The 13,673-nt window shown below is 44.5% G+C and overlaps 1 protein-coding gene across 5 annotated transcripts in view; it reads left to right on the forward strand.

The window, feature by feature from the left end:
• Positions 1-13,673, forward strand: part of LOC118304899 (collagen alpha-1(XVIII) chain) — a 33,644-nt gene that overhangs the window by 16,486 nt on the left and 3,485 nt on the right. For 4 of the 5 annotated variants that reach the window (XM_035629698.2, XM_035629695.2, XM_035629696.2 and 1 more), the window contains exons 2-37: positions 3,289-3,830; positions 4,834-4,914; positions 4,988-5,047; positions 5,172-5,247; positions 6,510-6,652; positions 6,745-6,762; positions 7,042-7,248; positions 7,320-7,346; positions 7,435-7,497; positions 7,588-7,671; positions 7,756-7,806; positions 7,888-8,019; positions 8,127-8,180; positions 8,366-8,410; positions 8,569-8,631; positions 9,073-9,204; positions 9,321-9,386; positions 9,473-9,499; positions 9,629-9,727; positions 9,894-9,929; positions 10,197-10,283; positions 10,520-10,552; positions 10,688-10,723; positions 10,822-10,881; positions 11,209-11,286; positions 11,438-11,473; positions 11,559-11,612; positions 11,765-11,836; positions 11,916-11,981; positions 12,209-12,239; positions 12,550-12,603; positions 12,701-12,735; positions 12,838-12,963; positions 13,114-13,261; positions 13,354-13,418; positions 13,533-13,661. In XM_035629698.2, the coding sequence (XP_035485591.2) occupies positions 3,289-3,830; positions 4,834-4,914; positions 4,988-5,047; positions 5,172-5,247; positions 6,510-6,652; positions 6,745-6,762; positions 7,042-7,248; positions 7,320-7,346; positions 7,435-7,497; positions 7,588-7,671; positions 7,756-7,806; positions 7,888-8,019; positions 8,127-8,180; positions 8,366-8,410; positions 8,569-8,631; positions 9,073-9,204; positions 9,321-9,386; positions 9,473-9,499; positions 9,629-9,727; positions 9,894-9,929; positions 10,197-10,283; positions 10,520-10,552; positions 10,688-10,723; positions 10,822-10,881; positions 11,209-11,286; positions 11,438-11,473; positions 11,559-11,612; positions 11,765-11,836; positions 11,916-11,981; positions 12,209-12,239; positions 12,550-12,603; positions 12,701-12,735; positions 12,838-12,963; positions 13,114-13,261; positions 13,354-13,418; positions 13,533-13,661 (3,116 nt within the window). The remainder of the gene's footprint in view (positions 1-3,288; positions 3,831-4,833; positions 4,915-4,987; positions 5,048-5,171; positions 5,248-6,509; positions 6,653-6,744; positions 6,763-7,041; positions 7,249-7,319; positions 7,347-7,434; positions 7,498-7,587; positions 7,672-7,755; positions 7,807-7,887; positions 8,020-8,126; positions 8,181-8,365; positions 8,411-8,568; positions 8,632-9,072; positions 9,205-9,320; positions 9,387-9,472; positions 9,500-9,628; positions 9,728-9,893; positions 9,930-10,196; positions 10,284-10,519; positions 10,553-10,687; positions 10,724-10,821; positions 10,882-11,208; positions 11,287-11,437; positions 11,474-11,558; positions 11,613-11,764; positions 11,837-11,915; positions 11,982-12,208; positions 12,240-12,549; positions 12,604-12,700; positions 12,736-12,837; positions 12,964-13,113; positions 13,262-13,353; positions 13,419-13,532; positions 13,662-13,673) is intronic. The other variant, XM_035629693.2, reaches the window with a different exon arrangement.

Consider the following 13,673-nt stretch of genomic DNA (forward strand, 5'->3'; position numbering starts at 1 on the left):
ATTTCCTTCCATCTGTCTGTCCGGGCCTCTCTTCACTGGCAGTAGCTTGTTTTTTTTTTCTTTCTTGTGAAATTTCTCCAGGGTTTCATGTTGGAAAGTACAGTCATGGCACGTCCGCAATACTCTCTAACAGAAAACATGAGTTTGTTTTTTTTCTTCTTCTACTTGCCACTGGCATCAGGGCTGTGAAACATTGCTACATGTTCCATACTATTCCCGGCTGTTGTTCCTGATAGCATGGAGAGAAGGAGGAAGAAAGCAGGGCAAGGAGCCATGAGCAGACATCTGGGTTAACGTGATGAGGCTTTCGCAGGCGAAAGAAAGTTCCCACGTTCGGTTTGTCATGCCAGCTTCCATCTGGCCTCTGGAGAACAGTCAAGTCAAAGAAGCAGCTGAATATGGACTTGAAACGAGCCTCTACTGGTCAATGTGATATTTATTTCATGCAATGTGACCAAAAGTATGCAGACAGCCCCGCTACGCTCGCTGAAAATATTTGAGATCATTTTGTGGTAATAGTTTCTAACATGGTTCAGCGGTTTCTCCCAGTTCGGAGTGGACTCAGAGCCGAGCTCCTGGAACGGCACCATCCAAGGTGTTGAACCTCACTAATGTGCCTGTGACGCGCACAGAGTGCAAATCTCTGCAGCTGGGTTCCCAACTCCAGTGGAAAAACCTGAACCTGTAAGAATAACAGTCCCAGATAAATGGCCATAGTCTGCAAGTTCTGTCACAGCAAACTAGGAGAACTGATTCTTTTATGGACCCAACTGTTGTGTGCTGTAGGCCTGTATATATTTAAACGTACTAATGGAGCAATGCAGTTGAGAGCGGCATCCACATACTTACTCAGATGTCTCCACATGACTGTAATTTACCTTACCACGTTTTAAGAATAACAATAAGCATGCAGGGGATTATGAGTGAGGCATAAGCAGCATTGTGATGTTGTAGCTGCATCAGATGGGAAAAGAAAATCCCTGTTTTCAATTTTATTGAAGTATAATGGTAAATCGGCGGAGTATTCACTTTTGAAACCAAGGTGTGTCTCCTCCAGAGTTCCTGTAATGTGCTCTAAAATGTTAGCATGGTCTAAAAGAAATATACAATTTTGTGGCTCCTCTCCTCTTAATGCTCTTAGTTTGATATTGGGACCCCTCCCTTCGTGAAGCCCATTGGTTAGGAAACACTCATTTGTGTCCCAGGCTCGCACTGCAGTTTGGTTCACAGGAAGCGCACAATTACATTCAGAGCCTGAGACTGAGATTGCCAGTCGGATAAGGAAATTAGAAAAGTGGGTGTAATTGTTATGTACAGGTCTCGTAAAGAGTAGTCGGCAGGCGCTGTACACGTTCATGCAGTGTGGTCCACTTCCAGATGTGGATTTTTATGAAACCAGGACTATGAGAGAATAATTTGTCACCAAGGCTCACATGAAGACGTTTCCTCATTTTCATTTATCGTTTGAAAATAATTTAATTCCACATGCATAATCTGCCCCACCTGATTCACGCGGCAGCTGCAGCAGCTGTGTCAGTGTGAGATTAACCACCAGCAGGTGCCCCTCAGTGGGAAGTTGACCACCCGACCCGCCCAGGACTCGGCTCCGATCGGACAAAATCCCACAGGTCGAGACAACACAACACCCACCATTGTGTGCAGGAACATGTGTTTCCGATTACTCCCTGCCAGGGTCGGGTTGGCGAGTGCAGATGTGCTGTTGGTTATGAACTGGTTGTCCCATAAATTACTTTCTGTGATCGACTGTTACATAATGACTGAGTCTTTCCTCTCAGGTGGTAGAAGGTGAGCGACACACTGCAGAGTCCCTGTGAACAGAATTTGAAATTTAACAAGAAATCACTGAAACCTAAATACATGATGCTTAGATGTTTAGATTTGGTCAAATACTTCACTGAGATTAAGACCTGGAGGACACAAACTACTCTGTTTTGACGATCATATTATTAAATCAACTTTTTATTTCTTTTATTTCTTGTCTTATTTAAGCCATCACAATGCAGCCACCGTCATGACTGATGTTATTTTTCTATCCTGAAGGCGTCTGTGGTCTGTCTTTGACTTATCACTGCCTCACTGTCTGTGACACTTAAAACAAGCTGCATTAGATACGTTCTCACTGTTTTGGAAACTCTGGAAACCCCCCCGATCGCTGACCTCTGTGACCCTCTAATGCACAGATCGTACTATTTGGTCCGTTCCTCTCATGAATCTGCGATGACAGGCCACCCTCAGGAGATCACTGTGCAGAAGTGTCCCCCAGCATCAGATGATTTGTCCCTCGCGATGGCGATGTGTGAGAACATCATGGAAGGTCTCAAGGCTAATGGGTTTTTCACTCTGGGCTATTTTTGTCTATGGGAACTGAAATATCAGCAGTGTTTCCGTTAATTGGACCGACTCCTCTAGTCTAGACAAAACCCACAATATTTGCATGGCTGCAGGTAGGATTTTTTTGTTTGTATTTGGTGTCCAACCACATCTAAAGAGAGAAGTTTTTGCAGCACCCCCGATAAGCCTGCTGCCATCGGGACAATTAAATGGAGCTCTTGTTTGCACATGTGAAAAAGTGATGAATGAATAAAGGAGCCAGAGACAAAAGCTCAAACCCTGCTTCCCCTCTCCCCCCCTTGCACACCTGGCCAGTCACACACACTCCAGTTTCATGTATAATGCGGAAAGGTGAGGAGAGAGGGGCGATGTGAGGTCTGTACAGTGATCACTGACTAAAACTGCAGTCAGTGACTCATGTAAAAGCGCGTACCTGATTGTGCAGCAAAGGTAACTGCATCTTAACAAGCATTAACTCTGACCCTTAACCTGTGTTTTGTCCTAAAAGAGTCTCAAAGAAACAATGTCGTCTACTCACAGCACCTCCTCAAGAGCACTCTAAATCGTTTGTCATCAACAAGTCTGTCGTCCTGTCCAGAGAACTTGTGATGTGCTGATCATTTCTGTTTTGTTCAAACTCATGTTGCCTTCAAGTGCACCTCATTGGCTCCCTCCTCAGACTGATATGTCCCAGAATAAGATACATTTTTCGTGGCTGACTTTGACCTTTCTTCTTTGGGCTGTGGTGACAAATTGACCTCTTGAAAATCAAATTAACTGTCACAGAAAAAAACTGCATTCACCACTATTATTCACTCGCATGCAATTCATTATAACAGCTGCACTTGAAGGCAGGTTTGTCTGATTTCTCTTTTGAAAATGTCCCTTGAAGCTTCAGACTTAAAGTGGTATGTTCCTGTCCCTCTCCCCTTGCAGAGGAGAGCGGCGTCTCCTTGCTGCAGCTGATAGGAGACCTTCAACCGGGTGAGATCACAAGGGTCTACGGGCCAAGAGGGGAGGCCGCCTATGCCTTCACCTCGGCGACGGCGTCGGGCCAGCCGGCCCTGGCCCACATTCCCAACCCATTCTACCGCCACTTCTCCCTCCTCTTCCACATCAAGCCAACCACACCCGCCGCCTCCGTCCTCTTTTCCATCACAGACGGGCCCCAGAGGCTCATGTACGTGGCTGTCAAGCTCAGCGCGGTGCAGTCTGGCCGCCAGAGGGTGCAGTTCTTCTACACCGAGCCCGACTCTGAGGCCTCGTACGAGGCTGCCAGCTTTGACGTCCCGAGCATGGTGGACACCTGGAGTCGCTTTTCGCTGTCCGTCTTCGAGGACCGGGTGACTTTCTACCACGGCTGCGACTCTGAGCAGCAGGTGGTGAAGTTTGAGCGTTCCCCAGACCCCATGGAGCTTGACACGGGGGCGGGGATATTCGTTGGCCACGGTGGAGGAGCTGACGCTGACAAGTTCCAGGTAAAAATTAAATGCACAAATAAAGTGTTAAACTGATTGAACAAGCAGATTCAGCTAGATTGTGTTCACATATATGAGCAGATATTAGAGTACATTTATATCAGAAATATCAGCTCACTGTACAGTTTTCACATTTTTCAAATTTCAAATAATTTTTTGGGTTCAAGTTGTAGCCCAAAGTGCATCACCCTCGATTTTATCAAGTATAAAAAGGCTCTGGCTTAGTACATTGGCCTAACGATATTTACCAGTAATCGATTACCACCTGAGCCAAATAGTGCTGTATTTGGAGGAGCCTTTTTTAAATGGGTTGACTCAAACTTAATGATGCAATTTTAAATGCCAAGTTCAATGAGACATGACTTTTACTGCCACAAAAACAAGATACACATCACTAAAGCACTTGCATTAATAAAGTGCTGATCTTGCACTAAATATAGTAGGTGAAAAGGTTTTTAAATGCTCTAGAATTTGGAAGAAAACTAAAAACTCCCAGGCACCAATGCTCAGGAAATGCTCAAGTGATGAAGAGAATGTTTACTCATCACGTTCCAGACGGATATTAATCAAAAGCAGCGATAAACCCTCCTCCAAATGTCTCCCACCGGACCTGGAGCAGTCAGGATAATACATTGTGTGTTTTTATGTGGTAGTCGGACCTCTTTATTATCTCCATGTGGCAGGTTTGTGCCTCTGACCTTTAGCTCGCTCCCAGTGACCCAGGCGACCACATGTGACGGTTACATGGCTTTTGAAGTGGAAAAGTGGATTTAAAAAAAAAGAAATTGATATAATCAATGTTATATTTTTGAACTGCAGTTTTGTCAGCCATGCTCAGCCACATCCTTGGACATTTTTCTTCCCAATTCTTCCAAAAGTAAAATAGTTCTTCAAGCTCTTTGGTAGAATGCGTTCACTTGTCAAGCACCGTAAAGCCCATCTGGACTCGACACTGTTTATATCATGTTTAAGTGTCTGTGTGTGTGTGTGTTTGTGTGTGTAGGGGGAGATCGCTGAGCTAAAAGTGGTGGGAAACCCTCGGGCAGCTGAACATTTGTGCGATGACGAGGACGACTCCGATGCTGTGAGTATTTGTGTTTTGAGCATTTTTTGTCAAAGTGTCAGACTACTTCTGAATTAATGTCTCTGTCTCTCAGGCCTCTGGGGACTTCGGCAGCGGCGATGGCGAGAGCAGACAAACGGGACACACTGTGAAGGTCTGTTTGTCTTTTCACTTGTACACAGCCAGCTTCTTTTTGGGAATCATGTCATGGGAAAGTTGAATGTGCCTGCAGATTTTTTCAACTATTTAATGTTTATTCTGTTTCTTTCCGTTTTCAGACCACCCCTGCACCCTTACGTCCAGTACCTGAGCCGCCGCTGATATCCTCAAAAGGAACCAGACTGAAGGAGACAGGTAAAATAAGTCGTCACAATAAACAGTAGAATCACTTAAAAGTGCAATTCTTCATGCGTGCGCATGCCAAGATGCCGATCACAGTAAACAACAGACTGCGGAAGAGTGCAAATGGAAGTTTTTAATCATACAGCAGCGGCTGCCAAGGAAACGTCCGTGTGCTTTCATCCAGAAATATGTGCATTGAGCCTACTTGTCTGGACCTGAGAGTGTGGGGGGTTCTGCTGCAGGGTTTCTGCATTCAACAGGGGTGTCGTTGGAAAATCTTTAGCTCCCTCAGGTGGAAAAGTGAAAAACTAGAGCAATGGGGTTTATTAACTGTCATTTGAGCATTGTTAAAGGGTCTGACAAGGTGAAAGATCTCCCTTAAAGAGCCCAAATAAAAACATTGAGGTATTCTGGATCCTGTATAGTGTTGCTTTTTCCATCACGTCTTCCCCCCAAAAAATCTGACAGAAGTTAACAAGCCTCTACATTCCCCATGCGCAAGCCGACACTTGCTGCTACTGCTGCTGAGCAAAAGGGTAAGGTGTTCTTGTTGACTTTAGATGTCAGGTATCAGCAGCCGTCGGTGGACTACAAACGGCTGCTGATTCCTGACGGCATCACCTGGCCCAAGATGAAAAGCCGGAAGTCAGATTAATGCAGATTAAGACATGTGGCCATCCTATCACAGGATAGAATGAGCACGCTGCTGATCTTCTCATCGTGTTGTGCGGGCCATGGAGGTGTGAGCTGTGAGCGTGTTGGTGGGGGTTTGTTGGCGTCTTGTTTGGTCCTCTACAATCTCTAGTCAACCCAGAGATTAGATTTGATTAGGTTCAATGTAAAGTAATCCTCGTGTCTTTTGTACCGAGAGGATAAAAAGATCAATTGTGGCTGTGTGGCACCTGGTTTGTTTAGTTTGGGAAGATGTGAACATGCATGGACTCACAGCTTGTCCTGCTTTGCTTCCTCATCTTGGGATCATTGTTTGAAGAGAGTGTATTTGTCAAAATCTGGTTAATTGTGCTTATATGTTGCATATTCTTGAATTATTATGTGTTTAATTGAATGATCACTGCAAAAAAAAAAACATAAGTTGTTTTATTTACTCAGAGCTTCCTACATTTAAAATAGGATAAGACGTTCAGCCCAAGTTACAGCTGTCACAAAGGAAGAATGATTAATTATGCAGCATCGCCCTCTGCAGGACAGATTGCTGTGAGTAAACCAGTGAACTTGTTTCCCACTCAACTCTTTCTGTGTGACGCGTCCTTCAGGTCCCGGTGGTGGGAAAGGTGAGAAAGGTGACAGAGGGGAGATGGGCTTCAAGGGGGACAGAGGCCCCGCGGGGCCGAAGGGAGATTCGGGGTCCAGCTCTGGCTCTGGCGTCTCCTCTCAGGGCGGAGAACGAGGACTGAAGGTGAATATCTGTGCTTGATGTTTTCTGCCACATCACCGGCCCTACGCAGATAAATGACTTGTGACTGATTTTTCTGGTTGTCTGTTTTTCAGGGGGATAAAGGTGCAAAGGTAAGTTCATAATTTCTCAAACCACTAACTGCAATTTTGTTCATGACCTGTATGACGAAATAAGCAACAGGCAAAATTGTTACTCTTATTCAGAGAGTAGAAATCTGAAATATTATATTATTATATTGTTGTTACAGGGACAAAGTCCCTAATAATGACCAGGCAAGGAACCAGAATAATCAAAACTCTGATTTGAATCAAAACTGAGAATTAATTAAATACGAAAGATTCTAACTTTACCAGCTAATAGTTGATATTTCTCTTTCCCCTCCTCACCAGGGAAGTTCTGGCTTTGGATACCCTGGGAATAAAGGAGAACGTGGGGCTAAGGGGCCCGCCGGGCCCCCTGGTCCTCCTGGCCCTGCAGCTGAGGTGGTCCGACTCGGGGACGGCTCTGTTGTGCAGCAGGTGGCTGGACCCATCGGACCTCCGGGACAGCCAGGGTTGAATGGTGCCGCAGGACCTTCGGGAGCTGATGGGGAGCCTGTGAGTAGAGATTTCTACGTGATGTTTTTTTCTAGATACATGCCATTCACTGACTGTTGATTGTCTTTCAGGGCGATCCAGGAGAGGATGGAAAAGCTGTAAGTTGCTTTGATTTCATTTAATAGGTTCAAAATGTTTTTATTCAAAATGTCCAATGCAATTCTGCTCTTATGCTCCCCTTTCCAGGGTCCTGCTGGGCCACAAGGTGTCCCAGGAAGTCCAGGAACACCTGGTTCTAACGGCCAAAAGGTGTAGCAGAGAGGGAAAAAAGATGCAGTATTATATCATATCACAAGACTTTATTTAGTGCAATAACGCGTGGCCTCTGAATCTTTGCAGGGTGAGCGTGGAGAAGGCCAACCAGGACCCAGAGGACCCCCAGGTCTACCAGGACCTCCTGGACCCGGCACTGGTGATCGCCCAGTATGTCCACACTGCCTTTTCTTCCATCGTTTGAATTCTCAAGACATGTTTGTCGCTTTATTTTATTGATTCATGTTTTTACAGACATTTGTTGACATGGAGGGCTCAGGATTCCCGGACTTGGACAAAATCCAGGTACGTTGGGTATCATTAAGGTTTTTACCTCTAAAAGGAAAGTTTCTACTCAATTTTAATACTTTGTGACTCCTTATCCAGGGTCTCCCTGGTCCCCCTGGTCCTCCTGGCCCTCCCGGGATCCCTGGTACTTCAGTGGCAATGGGCTCAAATGGTCCCATAGCCTTCGGACCTCCTGGGCCCCCTGGACAAGATGGAGTCCCTGGTCTGCCTGTGAGTATTTCTCCTTTTTTTCCAGTAGTGACCCAGTGTAGTGTGATAAGAAATAATACAGTATACTGATTGTTTGTTTGACTGCGTAATCGTGTCTGCTCTCTCAGGGCCGTCCTGGTCCTCCTGGTGCACCTGGTATTACCGGCCTGAGAGGACAAAAGGTGAGATTTAGCAGACTGAGGTAGATAACAGACTTGGGTGACTTCCCGTCCTAAGGTTGATTTTAAAATGAATGGAAATATAATATGTATAATATGAGCTGTTTAAGCGAGCTACGCTCCTAACAAGGCTAAGAAGACCGTGTAATGTCCTTTGCATTTTATCCGTTGATCTGTTTTCTCTCCAGGGTGACTGTGCTGAGCTCGGTCTTCCAGGAGCAGTTGGCGAAAAGGTGATTTTAGGCTGATTTGTTTTATTTATTCTTTTATCCTTCAAACTCAAGTCTGTGACTTTGTCTTTAAAAAACATGAATGTGGTGAATCAAGCACAAATTTGTGGCGGGAGCTTCAAGATAGATTCTCTCCTCCGTTGTTTGTCGCCCTCCTCCAGCAACACACGCAAGACTCCAACCCTTTCACCACCCTGTTCTCTTACTTTGCTCCATCCTCTACGGTGTGTAATGGGTCCTGGTACTCGGGGGGGTCTCTGCTTTGGTGATTTCCTTTCCTTTTCCCAAGTGTTTTATCCGTCTCCATTTCCCGAACCCCAACATGGTTTTGCAACCAAATTTCGCCATGAGTGTTTCCAGTTTCTGACAATTCAACCCACATCCTAATAGCTGTGTTTACCTACATTTACCGTGGTCCCAGGACAAAGAGTTTTCCTCCATGGTTGAAGTAAATTATCTGCTAACTCCTGCTTTTCCAAGTACGGAAACTGAATCACATAATGTGAAGAGATCACAAGCTTCACCTCTGGTTTTCTACCTCTGCATGTGTCTCTCGCATTCCCCCTTTTCTTGGCGTAAACCAGCTTTTCTCACTAATTTTTCTTCTGTGGCTTCACTAAAAGTTATTTTCACTAACGCAAAAGATCCATTTTTTAAAAAATCAGGGTTCTCAGGGCGACCCAGGACATACGGGTCAACCAGGGCAGACAGGGCTTGCAGGGCTCCCAGGCCCCATGGGACCAGTTGGACCTCCAGGTCCGCCCGGACCCCCGGGGCAACCTTACGGCGTTAGCCATGTGAGTAGCGGTCTCTTTAAAAATCTGGATCGATCAGTGTGTGTATACATGTGAGAGCTACCAGGACAATAGTCTCTGATGGATCATCTTCCTCATTTCAAATCTCCTCCTTCCAGAGTGACCAGGATGGCTATGTGCTGACCAATGCCCTGCCTGGACTCACAGGCCCACCTGGACCACAGGTAGCCATTTACCCATTCCTGACACTCATGTCCCTCTCTTCACTGTACATGTACTGTCTCACTTTGTCCTGTGTCATGTCTTCCAGGGTCCACCTGGTATTGCAGGTTTACCTGTAAGTACCAGTCTGTACGGCCTTTTGCCTTGTGTTGTTTGAATCTTAGTCTCATATAATCCCTCAAAATTTTACTGTAGAGCAGCACTGTGTTGACATTATTAGACACGTTTAAATTGGGATTTCTAGGGTAAGCCAGGTTTCCCAGGCAACCATGGAGACAAAGGAGCAGAGGGAGCAAGAGGACAACCTGGTTTTCCAGGCTTGGATGGATTCCGGGGGCAGTCGGTTCGTATCCTGATAATCTGGGTTCTGTTGCATAATTGCTTCTAATACACTTTAAATTCCATGTAAATAATACACCACTCAATTTTTTTTTTTTAGACTAGACTGTTTGACTTGACAAGGCTAGTTTGTTGTCATGGCACCAATAATCTCTTTTGCAAATTTCTAGGGAGAAAAGGGAGAAAGAGGAGAGAAAGGCGACATGGTGAGTTACAAAATACACAAAATATACAGGATAACAACATCAATTCAAATTGAGGTTGATGGGTATGTCATTAGTTTTCAATATTTGGACAACATCCTAAAGTATCCTAAAGGACAAAATCAAAATGAGCTGATGGTGGAGCTACAGGAAAATTAAAGGAGCAGTCCAAATCATTAGGATGCGTCCTCTGCGGAACATGAATGTCCGTAGTAAATGTTTATGGCTGTCCGTCCATAAATGTTGAGAAATTACAACCTTGTGTTGCAGGGTCTGCCAGGGCGAGATGGTGGATCACCTGGCCCTCCAGGGCTCCCCGGACCTCCAGGAGAGATCGTCTACCAGCCGACAGGCGATGTGAGTCGCATCTCGTGTCGCTGACCAAGCGAGATTGCACTTGACCCTGGAAATGTCTAAACATGTGAAGCAAAAATAACCTGCACATAACAGCTTGTCACGTAACTGCTCATTCACTAAATCACTGAAATCAAGTTACTCTGCTGTTTGAGTTACTCATATTCACTAACAGTCACTGCTTTGCTCGATTGTTTGTTCACCTGCACACTAACTGGCTTAACTTTGTCTTGCTGTAGTATAACGACGTAGATTGGAACCAAGGGTGGCAGGTGAGTGGACACACCCTTTGGTCCCATTCACCAGTCGCACTATAAACCTTACTAAACTGACGTCTTTACGTCTTAAACATACGAAAAGAAAATGTTACCTAATTTTTCCATGCCTCATTATTCTGTATTTCATAGGGAGGAGCTGGTATTCCAGGTCGTGCAGGATTCCCGGTATGTGTCGCTGTCTCTGTCACACAGTTAAGAGTGGAAAAATCCAGTTAAGTCTCAGAAATGGAAGCGAATCATGTGTTATTATGTGTCGGATCTAGGGGCCCGTAGGACCAAAAGGAGACAGGGGAGATGCAGGCCTTCCAGGATATGCACCTAAGGTAAAATAATACATTTTTCATTTTACACATAAAAAAAAACATATTGAATGTACTTTTTTCAACAACAGCTACATTTGAAAAATGAAAAATAACATCTACATAGAATACAAGAATTTATTTTAATAGATCTTTCTTTATTCAACTTTGATAATCAGCAGAATGTAATGTTATTTAGTGAATCTAATTAACATACTTCACAGGTGTCTAAATAAATAAATAAAGGCAATAATTCATAACTTAATTCTGCTGTAATTTTGAGGTTTTGTAAGAAATCCAAATTTCTTGGTGTTCATATTTCTAAGGCAAAGATTTGAATGTTTTGTTCAGGGACAAAAAGGAGAGCCTGGTATCGTCATGGGGCCTAATGGGACACCTATGTACCTGGGAAACCTGGCAGGACAGCCGGTAAGAACCTCAGCACTTTAATGAAGTACCAGATAACCCACCTGTTCAAATCCACACACCGTTTTCTGCATTTTTTTATCATTCATACAGGCCTTTTTGTTTTTCTGTAGCCTGGAAATGTCAGTGTTTACAGTTTGTATTTGTGTCTCAGGGTGACATGGGACCCCCTGGCCCAGTGGGACCTCCGGTGCGTAACACATTTTTATTGATGCTCCATAACTCTGCAAAATCACATCAGTATAATAAAACCTTACCATTTCATTTTTCTCCAGGGGTCATATGGTCCTGAAGGCCAGAAGGGAGAGATCGGGTTTCCAGGACGACCAGTGAGTTTGTTTATTGCAAATGTCAAATAAAATTTTCATATCAAGTCAGTTAAACTTGGTTACAAACAAGTCCATACTACCAATATGAATCTTTAAACTGAGACTACACTCACACTGTGTGTGTGTGTGTGTGTGTGTGTGTTATGCTGTAGGGCCGACCTGGGCTGAATGGCGTCAAAGGAGAGAAGGGAGATTCGGGCAGTGGATCTGAATATGGATACCCTGTGAGTATCACGTATGTTGTCTTATTATTAGATTAAGTCAATCAGAGTCATTACATAATCAATATTTGTTGTGTCCCAGGGTGCTCCGGGTCCACCAGGCCCCCCTGGACCTCCTGGACCTCCTTCTAGCATCGACGGACTCAGAGTGAGTGGAGACATGAAATATTTAGTGTTGCGGCTGTTTTTGCATGAAGGATGAACTGATTTCCATGCACAAAATTTATTAAGATTTGGATTTGAACCTGACAAGGTTTACCTAGACTGGGTGAAAAATGTAATTGGTAGATGAACAGATTACTTTATCCTTATTAAAAAGTTATGTACAATCTCTACTTGGGTGTGTGATAGATAATCTTTGTCTTTTCCTTTCAGGGATACGAGGATTATGCCAGACACTATCCCGGTGAGATTACTTCACATTGTGAATGTGTCAAAATCACTTTCTTATACCAACAGTTAGATGAGGAGAAGGCTGATGCCACCCTTGTTTCAATAGGCAGAGAGCAAATTAATTTACTGAGGCAAGCAGCAGAGAAAGATACGGCCATTAGAATAGATCCCCATTAGATACTGACTACAATAGATGTTCAGAATCAGATGGTGGTGGTGTAGATTCAGCATGTGAATGTTAGAAACCATTGGACGAGTGTCCATGGACATTATGCGCACAACTTACAGTAACTTAACATTCCTGCTGTTCCTCTTGTTTATAGCTGTCAAAGGAGAGAAAGGTGACACTGGACCACCGGGATTACTTCAAATACCAGGTAGGGAGATTTTAGATATGCCAAAAATGCTGAAAGTAAATGTTTTGTATTTTAGACCAATTTAGATTTAAAGCAAGGTCTTTTGTTTCTGATCCAGGGAGCGGGTCCACCTATGACATATACACTTTAAAGGTAAGCATCAACTTTAAAGACTTGTATGAGTCATATTTTATGGTTTACTACTTCCATAATAAGAATTGTTTTTTAAATCTGTATTGATGTTTATGTGCCCAGAATGAGTTGAAAGGTGAAGTGGGCAGTCCTGGCTTCAAAGGAGAGAAAGGAGAACCAGGAGGAGGATATTATGACCCACGCTTTGGAGCGAGTGAAGTCGGAGCGCCAGGAGTGCCTGGACCTCCGGTAAAATCAAACTCTCAGAAACCAATTGCAACGTTTATTGTATTTGTATTAAATACAAGGGATGAATAAATACATCCTGAATGATGTTATTCTACTTCTACCATACTGGGAAATCTGACTCTGTCCTTTTCTTTTTCCTTGCCCCATCAGGGCCCTCAAGGTGACTCCATCGTTGGCCCACCAGGTCCTCAGGGGCCAACTGGTGCACCAGGAAGAGGCTACGATGGGCGGCCTGGGCCACCCGGGCCACCTGGGCCCCCAGGACCCTATATATCTGGATCTCACAGAGGCACACAGAGTCAGTTCCAATCGTAAACACACGCGAGTAATCCAGATTAAGTCTGTGTTTAAGTCTCATTCCAGCTCATGTGACTGTCTTTTTAATAACAGCGATCAGTATTCCTGGGCCACCGGGGCCACCTGGAGTGCCCGGACTACCTGCACATTCCTCTGGGGTGAGAAAATCTCTGACGCAGACACATGAATCTTATTTATGACCTCATTACCTCTCATTCAGTACGAAATGTCTGACTACACCTCTGCTGGACTTTGGTAAATGACTCTTGTAGGTGACCGTGTTGAGGACTTATGATACAATGACAGCCACCGCTAGAAGACAACCTGAGGGCTCTCTGGTATACATTTTGGACCGAACAGATCTGTACTTACGGGTCAGAGACGGAGTTCGACAAGTCCAGGTGAACATTTCA

Source organism: Scophthalmus maximus, chromosome 1, assembly GCF_022379125.1.
Source record: "Scophthalmus maximus strain ysfricsl-2021 chromosome 1, ASM2237912v1, whole genome shotgun sequence".
Classification (NCBI taxonomy): domain Eukaryota; kingdom Metazoa; phylum Chordata; class Actinopteri; order Pleuronectiformes; family Scophthalmidae; genus Scophthalmus; species Scophthalmus maximus.